This window comes from Antrostomus carolinensis, unplaced genomic scaffold (genome assembly GCF_000700745.2).
Source record: "Antrostomus carolinensis isolate BGI_N321 unplaced genomic scaffold, ASM70074v2 scaffold31601, whole genome shotgun sequence".
NCBI classification, from domain to species: domain Eukaryota; kingdom Metazoa; phylum Chordata; class Aves; order Caprimulgiformes; family Caprimulgidae; genus Antrostomus; species Antrostomus carolinensis.
Window position 1 is genome coordinate 19,032 of NW_010295437.1, and position 15,121 is coordinate 34,152.

At 36.9% G+C, this 15,121-nt stretch overlaps 1 protein-coding gene across 1 annotated transcript in view; it reads left to right on the top strand.

Annotated features, from left to right (window-relative positions):
• TTC13 (tetratricopeptide repeat domain 13) overlaps nucleotides 1-12,509 on the top strand; it is a gene marked incomplete at its 5' end in the record, with an annotated part of 30,504 nt that extends 17,995 nt beyond the window's left edge. The window contains 7 exons of the mRNA XM_010177988.2: nucleotides 1,045-1,129; nucleotides 3,447-3,556; nucleotides 4,682-4,817; nucleotides 5,640-5,719; nucleotides 6,887-6,965; nucleotides 9,532-9,611; nucleotides 12,365-12,509. Of these exons, the coding sequence (XP_010176290.2) occupies nucleotides 1,045-1,129; nucleotides 3,447-3,556; nucleotides 4,682-4,817; nucleotides 5,640-5,719; nucleotides 6,887-6,965; nucleotides 9,532-9,611; nucleotides 12,365-12,488 (694 nt within the window). The remainder of the gene's footprint in view (nucleotides 1-1,044; nucleotides 1,130-3,446; nucleotides 3,557-4,681; nucleotides 4,818-5,639; nucleotides 5,720-6,886; nucleotides 6,966-9,531; nucleotides 9,612-12,364) is intronic.
• Between the last annotated feature and the right edge of the window lie 2,612 nt (nucleotides 12,510-15,121).

Here is a 15,121-nt window from a genome sequence, read left to right on the forward strand (position 1 = left end):
AGGAACAGAGAATCTTCACTACCTGTTACACAACTACCTACGTGGATTGATAGACTTTGTCCTGGAACAGAAGACAGTTGTAGAATCTTGAATGAAAGAATGTAACTGAAAGTAATCTGAAAATTGATGTTGGCATCTATTTCAAACTTTTATCAGTTTTTTATGAGCAAAATGTCTTCCTCACTCGTGGCTTATTTGTGGCAGTAGTGTTTTGATAACATTGAAAATTAAGAAACTGGTTTAGCTTTAAACTCTCTATTTTTTTTTTTTTTTTGCCTGCTAACTTTAATTGAATATTGAGTTCTGTTTTTCGATCTCATTGTGCTACTTAAATGTAAAAGTGAAAGTGCATAAAATTCTTATATAACCGTTGAGAAGATTTATGTTTTAGAAGTGTATTATAGTTATGGAAGATATGTAAGTTCTGTAGTAACTGGGAAGTCTGTCCCTCTATGTGGAGAAAGTTTGTTCAGAGTGAGCCAGCAGCATTTGACCTTAAACCAGAGCAATTTGTGCTGTGATTTTTAAAACAATTCTGTTCTTAAAATCTGAGCGTGCTGAAATTAATAAATATTAGAGCACTAGTTCAATAGGTCTCTTCATGGTCCAGCTGTGTCTGCATCTGTAGTATTTACATACCTTTGAAGCTACAGGGATGCATATATTTAGAATATTTCTAACACTAACTCTGTTTTTCTTCCATCTGTCCTCATCAATAACCCCCTGCCCACACACACTCATGCAAACACTTCTTAATGCTTTAGAGTGGCCAACAGCAAATGAATAAGATGAACCTGAAGTTTGAAGTTAAGGTTTGAAGCTAAGGTTTGAAGCTGAAAAAAATAAGCTGAGCTGATACAGGAGGAAATTCCTTTTAAGAATAGGAGAGCATGTTGCCAAGTGTGGAGGAACTAATTTTCAGGAAAGAAATAATTAAGTAACTTTCAGTAACTTATTCCACCGTTAATTAGGGTAAAACTAGGTGGATTTCCAGAAATGCTACATATATTCAACCGTTACGATTCCATATTTAATTTTTTCCAGTGCTAATAATCCAAAAGGACTATTAGAGGTTCGAGAAGCTTTGGAAAAAGTACATAAAGTAGAAGATCTTCTTCCCATAATGAAGGTAAATTAAAGAAAAACTTCAAAATATGATAAATACAATAAAATGTATTCTGGGAGATAACCCAGTTCCTCAGAATATAACCATTGTGTACAAGCTTAAATTTAATGACTGGAAACACTAACTCAGGTTATTTCAAATCCACATCTGTAGGTTATGACTTTCCCTTTGATATATGTAGTCGTGTTACGTATATTTGAAAGGCTTGGCCTAAATGTGAATTGGTAAAGAAATGATGGGAAAACAAGATGTTGAATATAATTATTTGAAGCCAGCCTTATCAACTGGGAGGGTTTGTGGTCTGACCCACTATAATGGGCTCACAGTATGCCTGTATAGTATGAAGGAAACAATGGAAGATGTGTGTCTGAAAGATTAGGAGCATGGAAGCTCTTTTTACCTTAGGTTCACTGGTGCAGGTCAGTACATGGTGGGGCTGGCAGGGGGAAAAGGGGGAGTAATTGCCCATAGTGACTCAGAGTTGATCTGAAATTAAATCTTAGTTTACATTCTTGTGCTTTGGAAGACTGTCAGTACAGGAGTGGGGAAACCTGTGCGTTCTCTTCTTGCTGGAGGTGATTTTTGTAGAATGGCTTTGGATATATGGTGTGCAAAATGATTTACACTCTTATCTCAACTTAAGTAGTAAGATTTGAGCTGGGTTTAAGTAAAAGGTCTTCCCTCACTCCCCAAATTAATCTAGGATGAGCAGTATATAAGTATTTGGGTTTGGGGAAACACTGTTACAAAGTATTTATTTTTAAAGGCTTGGACAGGATTTTATTTAGAATAGAATAAAATTTGGGAAGAAACAGTCATTCTAAATGGAGACAAACCTACTGCTTTCTAATAGGTGTGCCCACACTGCAGCTTCAATCTAACCAAAGCTGACAGTTTGCCATAGAGCAGAGCTCTCTGAAGATATATTGCTGCAGCTCCTGATAGTCAGTCAGGGTTTGGATTTGTTCATGGTAGTAGTGCTCTCTCACTTGTGCACTACAGTGATCTTTACAGATGCTGCATGACTCAAGCACTAAATTTTTCTATGGAGTTTTTTAATGTGTATTACTAATATAAGTGTCTCCAAAGAACATACCATAATTTTGGAGGTTTTTATATTACTGTCTTTTCTTGGCTTTAAAAGATGAAGCCAAGTGGATACTGACTGAACCTAAACAAGAACTTGTGATGAAGAGGTAGTAGACGTTGGGGTGGATAGAAAATTGTGTTCCCTGCTGACACACAAATGTGCAAATAGGGCCCTGTAGAGCACCTAATATGGCTACTGTTGAGTTGTAGGCCAGAAAAAATGTTATTAGTAGCGTTAAAAATACAGGTTGCTCCAAAAGGATGATGCAAATATATAACCAAAGTGGACTATTTAAAAATAAATGTCTCAACTGGCAGCAAATATTCTTCCTGATTTTTATAACCTGTACATTTTGCTCTGGTTTGAATCTCCTGAATCCTATTCTGAATTGTGTCAGGGTGGATTGTTGTTTCTCATTAGAGGCTTTTAGATTTGTTTCTTTTTAAAAAAATGCAGATTCTCTTTAAACAAAACATCCTGGATCGCAAGTTCTATCTTAAAATAAATAATTGCCTGAGTAATTCATTCAACAGTATTGCATATTAGTTATTAATAGTGCCTGGATAAAATGAAAGTCTGCTAATATTGATGTAGTTTGGTTATTTGGGTAGCTGGGGAATGCTGTATGTCAAAAGCTGGGCTGTTGGCTTAAATACATTTTTGCCTGTTTTATACAACTCTTTGGCTACAGTACTACACTTAGATAATGTAGCTTTGTAAAATTTTTAAACTTTGTGATACTTTTCCTTCTGATGAGGATAAACATTAATTGAAACTGGATCACAGTTAAGAAATGGTTGCTGTGAGCTCTGTCCTGGAATTCACACTTGGACTAATGCAGCTGCTTCTTAGTGTAAACATAAAACAGGCTCTCAAATTCCAGCTTTTTGTAGTAACTAAGAGGTTACTATCAACATACAACTTGGGGAGAAATCTGTACAACTCAAACTGCTTTGTACAGCTGCTTTTCATAAACAGTGCTGCTTTATATTTGCTGTATAGTTACAAGGTTGAACGTCAGTACGCCTCATTCAATATTCATGATTTTCCTTCAGTAAGAAATGAAGGATAAATGAAATAATGTGGTTGACAGTAACATTGTCCTATTCCCTTAGTTTATCCATTTTCATTTCTGCTCGATGTATTTTAGGTGTTTCAAAACAATAGCTGGGCAGTCTGTCTCTGTTCACTCTAATATTACTTTTTTTTTTTTTTTTTTTCATTTGAAAGCAGTTTAACAGTAAAACAAGAGATGGGTTTACTGTGAACACAAAAGTGCCCAGCCTCAAGGATCAAGGGAAAGAATATGACGGATTCACAATTACAATAACAGGAGATAAGTATGTTTGCTATTTTCAGGGGTTCAGGTGCATTAAGTAATGAGGGAGTATTAGCAATTAATCTTCTCAAATATCATTTCTACTTGCATAAAGTGCCTTTTGTTTTTCACTAGTGACGTTTTGTAAATAACTAAAAAATTTGTTCACTTGAGGACTTCTGATTCCTGTTGTGTTCCCTAATAAAGAGGGAGTACGGTTAACATTGATGGAGTAGGCCCAGTTGAGACAATTCTGTAAAATATAGCACAAAAGTGAAGAGAAACTTTGTTATTCATTTTAGATTATAAAATGCCTAAAGGGAAAAAAAAAAATCTAACAAATCTCAGTCTTTATCCATGTCAAAAAGCATTTCTTCTTGTGAGACCTTGTCTGTTATGGTTACTGAAAAGTACTGAATGGAATGCAAATGTCTGTGATCTAAGAATCAAAGAAACAATCTTCTGTTCTTTTTTAATGTCTATTTTTGAGATGTTTGCAGACCTTCTATCTGCAAATGCCAGTTTGGGTAATACCTGAATGTATGAGGATACAATCAGGAGGCTTTGGGCCACTCTTTGGGTGAGATAGGGCATTAAATATATGGCCTCACCACTTCAGGGAAAATATTTTGGTGCCAATAAAATGGTCTAACTTTGTTCTGCATCAGTCAGTCTGTATTGATCCATAGTTTGTAACTACGCTTTTATACCAAAACAATTTTGGTAGTTTAGAAGTTAACAAAACTACACTTTACATTCTATACAAAAATCTCAAGCCCGTGAAGATATTTTAAAATTTCATATGTCTTATTTTTTACCTACATTTGAAGTGAAATACTTCAATGTGTGTCAGGTATCTTCAATTGAAATACTTCATCTGTGATTAGACAGCAATCTTTGTGTTCTTTCAGACAAACTTACAATGTGACAAAACATGTTTAATTCAGTGTTGGTTTGTTGGGTTTTTTTTTTTAACTAAAAGAGGAGCAATGCACATAAACTCCTGCTTAAGGAAGAATTATTAAAAAAAGGTTATGTTGTGGTATTTAACCCTGATACATTTGTAATTTACTCTGGTTATTAGATTATGCATCAAGTTTTGTTCAAAAAATTTCTTACTTCCTTTTTTGTTTCATCTGCTTGATAGAGTAGGGAACATATTATTTTCGGTAGAAACTCAGACAACAGAAGAGAGAACGCAGCTGTATCACGCAGAAATAGACGCGCTATATAAGGATCTAACGGCTAAAGGAAAAATTCTAATTCTGTCTGCAGAGCTGGGGGTAAGACTGTTTTAGTGGAAATGATTAATTCCTTGATAAAATTCTATTGCTTTTATACCTTCTGTTTAACAGTCACTGTTCTATTAATTTTTGACAGAGATCTTAAGTAATAAAATCAACTGCTTCCTTAAACCCAATTATGACAAATACCATAAGAAATTGACATAATTCTGTCTGTTACTCCAATAGTAGTTTGTTTGTACCACATGAACCCTGTAGAACCCTATAAAGTGTGCTGTTTCAAGATAATAAATCTCTCTTTTGTGAAAGTTCACTCTTACCTCCATGAGGACTCCGTGAATATTTCGGGACTTCTTCCTACAGTTACTCTAAGATTTGCTATGCTTTGCTGCAATAGTAGAGTCCAGACAAGGGCTTAATATCACTGTGTTCCTCTTTTTTCCCCCTCTTTATTTTTCTCATGGGTCTGTGTTCACTGTTTCATCATCTTTATAAGTACTGTTTAGGATTAGGCTCATGGTGGCTACATAAAAGATAAGTAACACAAATTTATGAGAACCACTAGACTTGTGTTTGTGTTGATTTGTATTGCAATGAGAATCTGACTACACTTGAGCTTGTGCTTTCCATTTTTCATCATTTAACACAGTGTAGATGAACTGTGTTTCACCTAAAATTTAAAGATACAACAAAATAATTTGCTTAAACATCTGTTAATCAGACTTCAACTTCTCAGCTTGACATTTTTCACATTTGAAATGATTACAGTCTTACTGTAAGACTTTCCAGTCTGTGTTCCTTTATATGGTATTACCTGGCTTTTAAATTACTTTTAATTCACCTTTCTTTTCTCTTACTTAGGAAGTAGATGCTGTTTGCAACTTGATCCTGTCATTAGTTTATTACTTCTATAATTTAATGCCGCTTTCAAGAGGATCTAGGTTAGTGATCGTCTTTATCATGTCTGTTAGCTTGGATGCATGCTGTAAAATGTCCATTTGTTGCAGTATCTTAATATACTTTTTAATATAAGAGAAGCTTAAAAGGCCCTAGGTTGAGCTGTGTGTCCTGCAGTCTCTCATTTTGTGCTCCCATGATGATGGTACTGACTTTGTACTGTTTTAAAAACTAGTTTGTAATTGATGATGGTAACTATTCATAGCTGCATGTATACTTAAAATGATGAGGAGTCTGTATTTATGAACTTCAGCTCACAGATTGAAAAGCGTCATTTTTAAATTGAAGTGCTTGTGTTCCTAATCCGTACTATGTTACACCACTGTAATTTCACTAAAGAAGCTTAATAAAACACCTATTTAAGATTAAATATACTTTGAGTTAACTTATTTTAATAAAATACACTAAAATATTATTTTAGTAATTTATTGCAACTATTAGGGTCAGCGAATCAGACCCTAGAATAAATTCCCATGTGTTGCAGATCTCTTCAACTGAAATTCTAGTTTGATTCAAAACTGGCTACATCTAAGACTCTTACGAATCTCTGTTCCACAAAGTGCTTAAGATCTTTAAGCTTATTATTAAACACAGTTCAGTAGAAAATAAAATTTTAAAAATCCTGAGGCTTCATTTTGACTATCAGATTTTGCCTTTATCTTACAGAATGTAAAAATTAACAGAAATTATGTTTTGAGTGTCACAATTAAAAAAAATTTAATTAAAAAAATTTAAGTAACTGAACAGCTTTACAGTGCCTCTACCTCTGTTACAGTAGAGTTCATAAACTTCTGGGCTACAGATAAGCTACTTGGGAACAGGAGCTTGCTTTGTTTTGACTATATGGAGTCTTAAGAGCTCCTAATTCTGAAATTATGATTCTGACTACTGTAGAAGCAGTGTTAAACTCCATAGGATCATAACTTAATTCCAGTGGTGTTGGAAACTAATTGTGATTTAACTTTTTAAGTGTTTCATGCTTGTTTTTACTTAGAAAATAAAGTAACTAGCAAAGTAATTTTTACTAGCCTTCTGTGAAATGGTACTATATTCTATGTGTTTTGTAGTCTAAAATAGCATTATGGAAAGACTTTTATTTTACTTCATTTGTTATTTTAAGTTTTTTTCTCTTTTTTTTTTTTTTTTTTAAGTGTGATAGCTTATTCAGTGATCATGGGAGCACTGATGGCAAGTGGAAAAGAAGTATCAGGAAAAATCCCTAAAGGAAAGGCAAGTATCAAAATAGACTGGTTCAGCCTTGAGGGAGGAAGTAAATGTGAGGAAGGAACTGTAAGAATGAATGGAAGTTGCACACTTGTTTACTGGAGATGTGTTAGCTGTATATTATGGTATCTCGCAGCCTGAGAGAATTTTGAAAATTTCATGGCTGTTCTGACAGGAGGCGAGATTCAGAGATAGTACCTACAATAATTCTGGATAGTCAAATTGTAGCAGTTTGTGTCCCACAGTAATTACATATTTGTAACTGAAGCATTTCTAGTGTGCTGAGCTGCTCTATCTAGCTTTCTTTGAGAAGGGTTCTGAGAATATGTGAGTAGAATTAGTGAGTCTTCTGGCACACAGCAAAGATTTTCTGTCTTTGCTCTCAATGTATTCCAGAGCATTTAGGGCTTGATAAGTAAAAATGTATTTACAACTTCTCTAGATTTCTCCTTTCAAACTGTATTCTGCTTAATTTAAAATAAGTCCTAGTTTTTAAGTTACTACATTTGAATATTATAACACCTTTCTCAATAAAGGGTTTCCCTTTCTTTATTCAACTATTAGTCTGTTAGCTGTATTACCTTTTCAGCATGAAAGGAGTGAGAGCACCTCCGTCTCTTTAATGTATCGTCAGAAGAATCAGTGAAATTCCAGTGAGAATCAAAGTTGTTGAAGAAAATGTCCTGCATGGATAACTGAAGAAAGAGCAACTTTGCCTTTTGTTGTAGAAAGCCATGAAAACAATAAAGTTTGTCCTTTTAGTACAATAAACTCCTAGTGGCTTTTAAGAGCAAACTGCACTTGCTTAGTAGCAAGAAAGCTTCCTTTTCAGTGCGCCATTAAGTTGGTATCTTCACCGTTGTGTGGGAGTTCAAGCTAAGGTAAAAGACTTATGTGGGTTTTCTTATGCATCTTCGTAGGACTTAATACTCAGCATTTTGCCAACTGATTTTATGCAGGCAAGCACAGTTTCAGGATTACTAAAAAACAGGATTTCTGACTCACAGGAGGCTTTGGAGATCTTTTTGCATTTGAGGGTTTTTTCTGAAACAAAGTGCCTGAATTGGATCAAAAACATTTTTTAAAAAAAGTTTTCACCAGCTGAAATAAATTGTTTTCCCCAGTTGAATGAAACTGGGATTTTTTTATTTTGCCAGATTCCTCAGAAGGGTATTTCTGGTCCCAAGCTTATGAAAGCATGCTTTATCAGGCTGCTCTGAAGACAAAGATGCCCAGTAGGCAAGAGTCCCGTTACTGCCTGGCAGGTCAGTCAGTAGCCACGGCTGGCATAACTTCCACTATTGGTTGTAGGGAGGTGTGCAAACCCACAGAGAGTTTTAGTACCTGGCATGCACGCTGACTTCCGAACTGGTGATGAGAGACAAAGTAGTCTGGGCACAGACAAGTCAGTAAGCTTATTTCTGCCTTACCAAGAATACAGATAGCATGCTCTCAGAATCTTTCCTTGAATTCAGCGAAACTTCACTGAACCACAGAGGTGTCAGCTTAAATGCATCAGGACTACTAAACCAACGGGTTTGACTGAACACTTTTGCTGAAAACTTTTAGCTGTAGATATGAAGTTGCACAGAGTTCTTGGCTATATATAGTCAAACTCATCTGAAAATCCACTGTGGAAAGAAAGAATACAGAATGCCTGAAAAGTCCAATATAAATTTACCAGTCATGTGATACAATATTTTGCAGAATACAGTATTTAGAAATGAGAAATATCCCCATTTTATTTGGACGTTGTAATAAAGGGCTGAAGACAGTCAGTATTTTCTGGCACTGACTCGTTAGTACAAAAATCTTGTTAAGAGAGAAAAAAATAACTGGATTTTGTTACAAAAGGTAGAAGCCCGTATCCTGGGCTGCATCAAGAGAAGCGTGTCCAGCAGGTCAAGGGAGGTGATTCTGCCCCTCTACTCCGCTCTTGTAAGGCCCCACCTGGAGTACTGTGTCCAGTTCTGGAGCCCCCAACATAAGAAAGACATGGAGCAGTTAGAACAAGTCCAGAGAAGGGCCACCAGGATGATCCGAGGGCTGGAGCACCTCTCCCATGAGGACAGGCTGAGAGAGTTGGGGCTGTTCAGCCTGGAAAAGAGAAGGCTCCGGGGAGATCTTATAGCGGCCTTCCAATACCTGAAGGGGCCTACAAGAAAGCTGGGGAAGGACTTTTCATAAGGGCAGTTAATGACAGAACAAGGGGAAATGGGTTTAAACTGAAAGAGGGGAGGTTTAGATTAGATATTAGGAAGAAGTTTTTCACTGTGAGGGTGGTCAGACACTGGAACAGGTTGCCCAAGGAAAGTTGTGGCTGGGCCCCCCCCGGCAGGGGTTGATGAGGCTTTGAGCAACCTGATCTAGTGGCAGGTGTCCCTGTTGATGGCAGGGGGACTGGAACTAGATGATCTTTAAGGTCCCTTCCAATCCAAACCATTCTATGATTCTATGAAGAATATGTTTTTAAAGTTGAATATATATGTTAAAAATATTTAAGTATTCACTCCTTGAAATTAGAGAGCTTTTCTAATTTCTTAAGATCTTATTTATTTTGTTGCATTTTCAGCTGGTTGATTTTGAAGCAATGACAGCACCAGGGTCTGAAGCTTTTAGCAAAATAGCAAGGAGCTGGATGAATCTAAAAAGGTAAATATTTTTGTTCAGATGGTGGTGGGAAAATAAAATATGAAAGACTTTGTATGTAAAATTTAAACCTATACTAAAAAATGTTACTTAGAAATTGAGTTTAGTAAATTATTCAGTGTATTTTTTAACACTGTTTAGGAATTGATAAGACAAGATTTTAATTTAAAAACACAGTAGTTTATTTCTAGTCCAACAGTGAAGTTAGTAGTATAGACATGCAGTTATGTGACTGTTATCCTCTGAGAAAATTATCTGGGTTAATATTTTCTTCGTGTTGTCCAGTGGTCAAATTTGCCATTTTATTGTTATTTATTTATCATTAGTAAATCTGGCAATTGAGTGAACAAAGCCAGGGAAAACTTCTTCTTTTTTCCCATCCTTATGGATCTCTTCAGACTATATATTAAAAGTAATTTACTTATCCTTTTTTGCTATTTTAATTTGGAGACCAAGTATTTTCAAAGTAGATGTTTTGAATATATAGAATTACATTTACTTAGTATAACTGCATGACTTTTGTATAATGCTTTAAAATTGTTTTTTATAAGAAGTGCTTTTTGAGTACTGAACACATTGATTACTTGTCAGTATAATGACTCTGGTGCATTTGATTTGTCCCTTAGTGGTTATTCCCCATACAAAATCTAAAAATTGTGCCAGGGACAAAACCAGTTTTAGTATCCTTCAGGTCAGGGTGCTGAGAGAACTGGCCGATGTCCTTACAAGGCCATCGGTAACCTCTGAAAGGTTGTGCACCTCAGGGGACATTCTTGGTGGCTGCAGGAAAGGAAATCTTGCATCCATCTCCAGGAAGGCCAGAAGGATGACCCAGGGAAACTATAGGCTGGTCAGCCTCACTTTGGTCCCTGGGAAAGTCATGAAGTGAGTCCTCTAGGAAAGCATTTCAGGATATATGAAGGAGAAGGTGACTAGGGATGACTAGGGTGGCCAGTCTACATGAGTTTACCAAGCATTGTGTGACCCAGTATGATTGGTTTCTGTGATTAAATGACTAGATTCGGGGATGAGAAGAGAGCAACTGATGTTATTTATTTTTACTTCAGCAAGGACTCCTGCAATACTGCCATACCAAAATAGCACATTATGGTCTGGACAGCTATGTGGGTAAAGAGCTGTTTGGGTAATCAGATTTAGGGGGTACTCAGCACTTGATACCACACTTAGAATACTGTGTCCAGTTTGGGGGCAGCTGCAGTAAAGACTGATGATAAACTGGAGCAAATTCAGTTGAGAGCCACCAGGGTGGTCCGGGGGCTGGAGCACGTGCCTTAACAGGAGCGAATTGAGCTTGTTCAAAGAGGTGGCTTTGACTTGGCAGCTTTGCAATACCTGTGAGCATTGAGAAAATGAAGCCAGGCAGCGCTTGGTGGGAGGACAAAAAGCAACATGCATGAGTTGAAAGGAGGTTCAGACTGAGGTTTTCACCCTGAGGGTAGTCAAACACTAGAGCAGGCTGCCCAGAGAGGCTGTGCAATCTCCATCCCTGGAGATTTTCTACACCTGACAGCATAAAGCCCTGACACAAAGTCAGCCCAAAGTCTGACTTTGCAGTTCACCTTACTTTGAGCAAGATGTTAAATCACAGACCTCCTGAGGTCTGGTCCAACTGGAGTTATTCTGAGAGCCTGAGGAACTCTGCAGCAGCTGTTAGTGCCAAATATCTCATACTTACAAGTGTTGTTTAACTTCATCATCAGTTGTTCTCAGCCTAGTGAATGTCACTAGACTACAAAATCTCTTCCTAAATGAAAAAAGGCTATTAGGAAGACTCAAGGACATCTTTGTCAGACTCAGGCTAAAAATCTACATTTAAATGCAGCCAAAATCAGCATTTAAGGAGTGACATTTTTTAACTACAGTGTAGCAAGTTGTGGTTTGTATTAAAAGTAGTCTGCACAAATATTGTGACTTGGTTGTCTTGGAAATAAAAAAATATTTATGGTTCCCACAATTTTTTACTGTAAATCTTCCAATTTATATACTCAACTTCTTAATCCTCTGTTCATGTCTCTTCATTTTTTTTTGTTTTGTTTTGTTTTTTTAAGACATATCTTTACCAAAGGGGAACTAATGTCTTGGGAGCAAAATCAGCTTAAGCCATTACAACCCTACCTATGTGTTTCTGACCCTCTCAGTTGTACTCTTGAAATCTGTGAGAAGCCATAGAAAACCAGATCTGTGAACTGATTGGTGTTTAAAAATAACCTTGCCAAAATTAAAATTTATTTTTAACCAAGACCATTTTGTAGCATAGTCCCACCGATAGTACTGCTGGCTCAAATGAGAGAGGTATAGTGGGCAAGGGATGAGACAGAGCAGAGAAAATGCTAAAGTTGGCTTTGCTTGATGCTGGGAAAAATATCTGTAGAACCACAATCCAAAGGACTTGAAGTAATAATATGAAGATAATTAACCTGAGTGGCTAATTTGTCTGTAGTAGAATAATAATAGTGGGTGAGGTAAGTAAGGCTGGAAGACTTTAAAGCAACAAAGTTTTGCTTTAACTTCTGCCACTTCTGGAGGCTCTTTTGTGTAGTTATTATTTTCATTCTGTATAGTGAGTGAGGAGTCATGAGAAGCAAGAGCTGGTTGTGAGCAACAAATTCTTGACTTCAGGTCCCAAATTTGTTGGAGAAGGGAATGAAGAGAAGTATAAGCTAATGCGTTAACTTTCAGGTAAATCATAAAACTCAACAAAAGATGAATAATTTTCTTTTTTTCTCCTCTTTCAGTATTTCACCTTCTTACAAGAGCCTACCATCGGTATCAGAGACTTTTCCAACCCTGAGAACAATGATTGAAGTACTAAACACAGACTCATCTCATTGTCTAAAAAAAACTATAGTTGTTGTATAATTTATACAAATAAAAGGCCAAGAGGTACTGCTTCATAAATTATTTTGAAGGGGAAATTATGGTCGAAATGGTTTGGTTTGGTTTTTAATAGAGTAAACTTACTTGACTTTTGGGGCCAGACTCTTTTTCCAGTGGTGGCCAGCGACAGGACAAGAGGCATCAGGCACAAACTGGGACACAGGAGGTTCCACTTAAACATGAGGAAAAACTTCTTTACATTGAGGGTGACAGAGCACTGGAACAGGCTGCCCAGAGAGGTTGTGGAGTCTTCATCCTCTGGAGATGTTCAAAACCTGCCTGGACATGGTCCTGTGCAACCTGCTCTAGGTGAACCTGCTTTGGCAGTGGGGTTGGACTAGATGATCTCCAGAGGTCCCTTCCAACCCCTACCACTCTATGATTCTGTGACTAGTTATCACTAGAATAAAATGAATCTTTCTGTGACCAATAATATTTAAAAGGAAAAAAGAATGAGAACAGCTGATTTCTTGTGTTGAGACATACTCTAAAGGGAATAAAGTTGTTCAGGGGCCAAACCAAAGAACAATAAGAAACTTCCATCACAGTTATGATCTGAACATACTACAGGTGAAAATTTATTTAAAAAAAAAAAAAAAAAAAAAAGAAAAGAAAAGAAAGAGGGAAAAGTAACCACTATATTACTTCCCATTTGTTTGGTTTTTTTTTTTTTTCAAAGCCTCTGTCTTCTGTGTGGAAAACTTGGTGAGCTGTACTTGTGTGACTAATTGGTAAATACACAGGTATTTCATGTAATGCAATCCAGTGAAGGAACAGATGTGGGCTTAGAAGAATGGGTTTCAGGAAAACATCGTTTGGAAACAAAAACAAATTATATATTTGGAATTAGGCTCTTGGTGAGTAAATGTCTGAAACAGAGCAACTGTACATCAGTCTTCCTTTGCACGTATCCATTGGTGGTGGGGGTGGTTGGCAAAAGATAATGGATTGGGAGAGCGAGCTAGGGCTCCTTGAGTTGTTTCTGTTGGAAGGGTGTGGCAGCTTTTTCCTGTAGGGCAGGGCTCATTCAGGTCAAACAACATGGACAGTACTATGAACCAATTTCTGGTTGAAATAATGATGATATTATTTCTGGTGAGTCCTGGCTAAATTATACTAATTTTAGCTTGAGCTCTGTGACTTTAGAGTTCTTTATCAGGTTAAGTGATTTCAGAAACAGCAAGCAATGGTGGGGCAACTGTCTTGTTTCCTCAGTGGCTTTGATAAACTTTTTTCCTGCCTAAATAGTCAGCATTTCAGAAAATGTACAAAACTGTTCTGTTTTAGATACAGCTTTCAACTTGTTTAATATTGATGGTCTAAACCGTGATTCTGTTGCTGTCATCTTTTACACAGATTCTTTACTTTGCTTGCTTCCAATTTTCCAGAGGTTAGGGCTTTGTTGGGCAATTGCAAATATCTAACACATTCCAAACTGTGTAATATGAGATATGCTAAAGAGTAAGTTATTGACTAAGGGAGAGGGAGGAAAACATCCTGCATACCCCAAGCATACTAAGAGCAGTGGTGTGGCTGCTTTCCTCTGGCTACAGCACAGAGCATTCTCAATCCCCTCTTTAATGAAGAACGAAATGCAGCAAAACATCAAGAATGTTGATATAGGCCACCTACTTCAGTAGTGGGACTGCAAACAGGGTGGATTTATTGAATGGAGGGTCTTTTATTGATTATTCCACACAAGTATTTATCAGATTCGGAGTGGACTCTCTATATGTGTGTGTATGTGTTTAAGTTTGGAGGGCGAGCAGGGAGTGCCACAAGGTAAGTTAGAAGCTGCTGTGAATACCGACACCCATTATAAGAAAAGCCCCGTTGATTTACAGTTAGATTTCACTATTTGTTACCTTGATCACTGGCAGAATAGGACAGGCTTGGGTAGCTAGAGACCCGAGTGTTTACACGTATGAAGGATTTCTGTAGAGATAGAAAATGAATCCTGGAATGTAGATGCATACTATGTCTGCATGAGCAAGCAGTGCATCCCACCTAGCACGAGTAGCTCACTTCCCACATGATATGTATGTCAGAGGTTTTAGTTTTGTCTGCTTGTCTAGTTTATGAACTGGCTGCTCATCGCATCTGGAGTGCATGTTAGCAATCCATCTTCCAGTTTTGATGTCTTCTGGATGAAACAACATGTATTCTGAAACCTCTCTGCACTGTGAACCAAAATGTGGTAAGTGGAGAAAATAAGGAGACTCACTTCAAAGGTGTGCTCCCGGTTCAAATTAAACCAGTGGTGTGCATATACCTGTGGGAACTTTTTTTCATGAACACTTAACATTCTTAAGTTTGTATTTTGAAAATACAAGAGTAGAGAGTGTGCTTTCCTCCCACTTAACGCCTTTTACCATCTATTGCTGAAACAAATGTTGCTGTCTGTGTAGTAACTCTTCCTACCTAAGAACAAGCGCTGCTATAGTATTAACTTCTTGCCCTGATTGATAACTTATCCTACTGTTACCAGACTTGTAAACACAGCAGAAGTAACATTGTATGAAGGCAGGGGAAGGAATAGGAAGCAGATTCTTTGTTAGATCTTTTTAATCCTGATTCTGATACATCTGAGAGTAGGTCTAGAATCTATTTCAAAA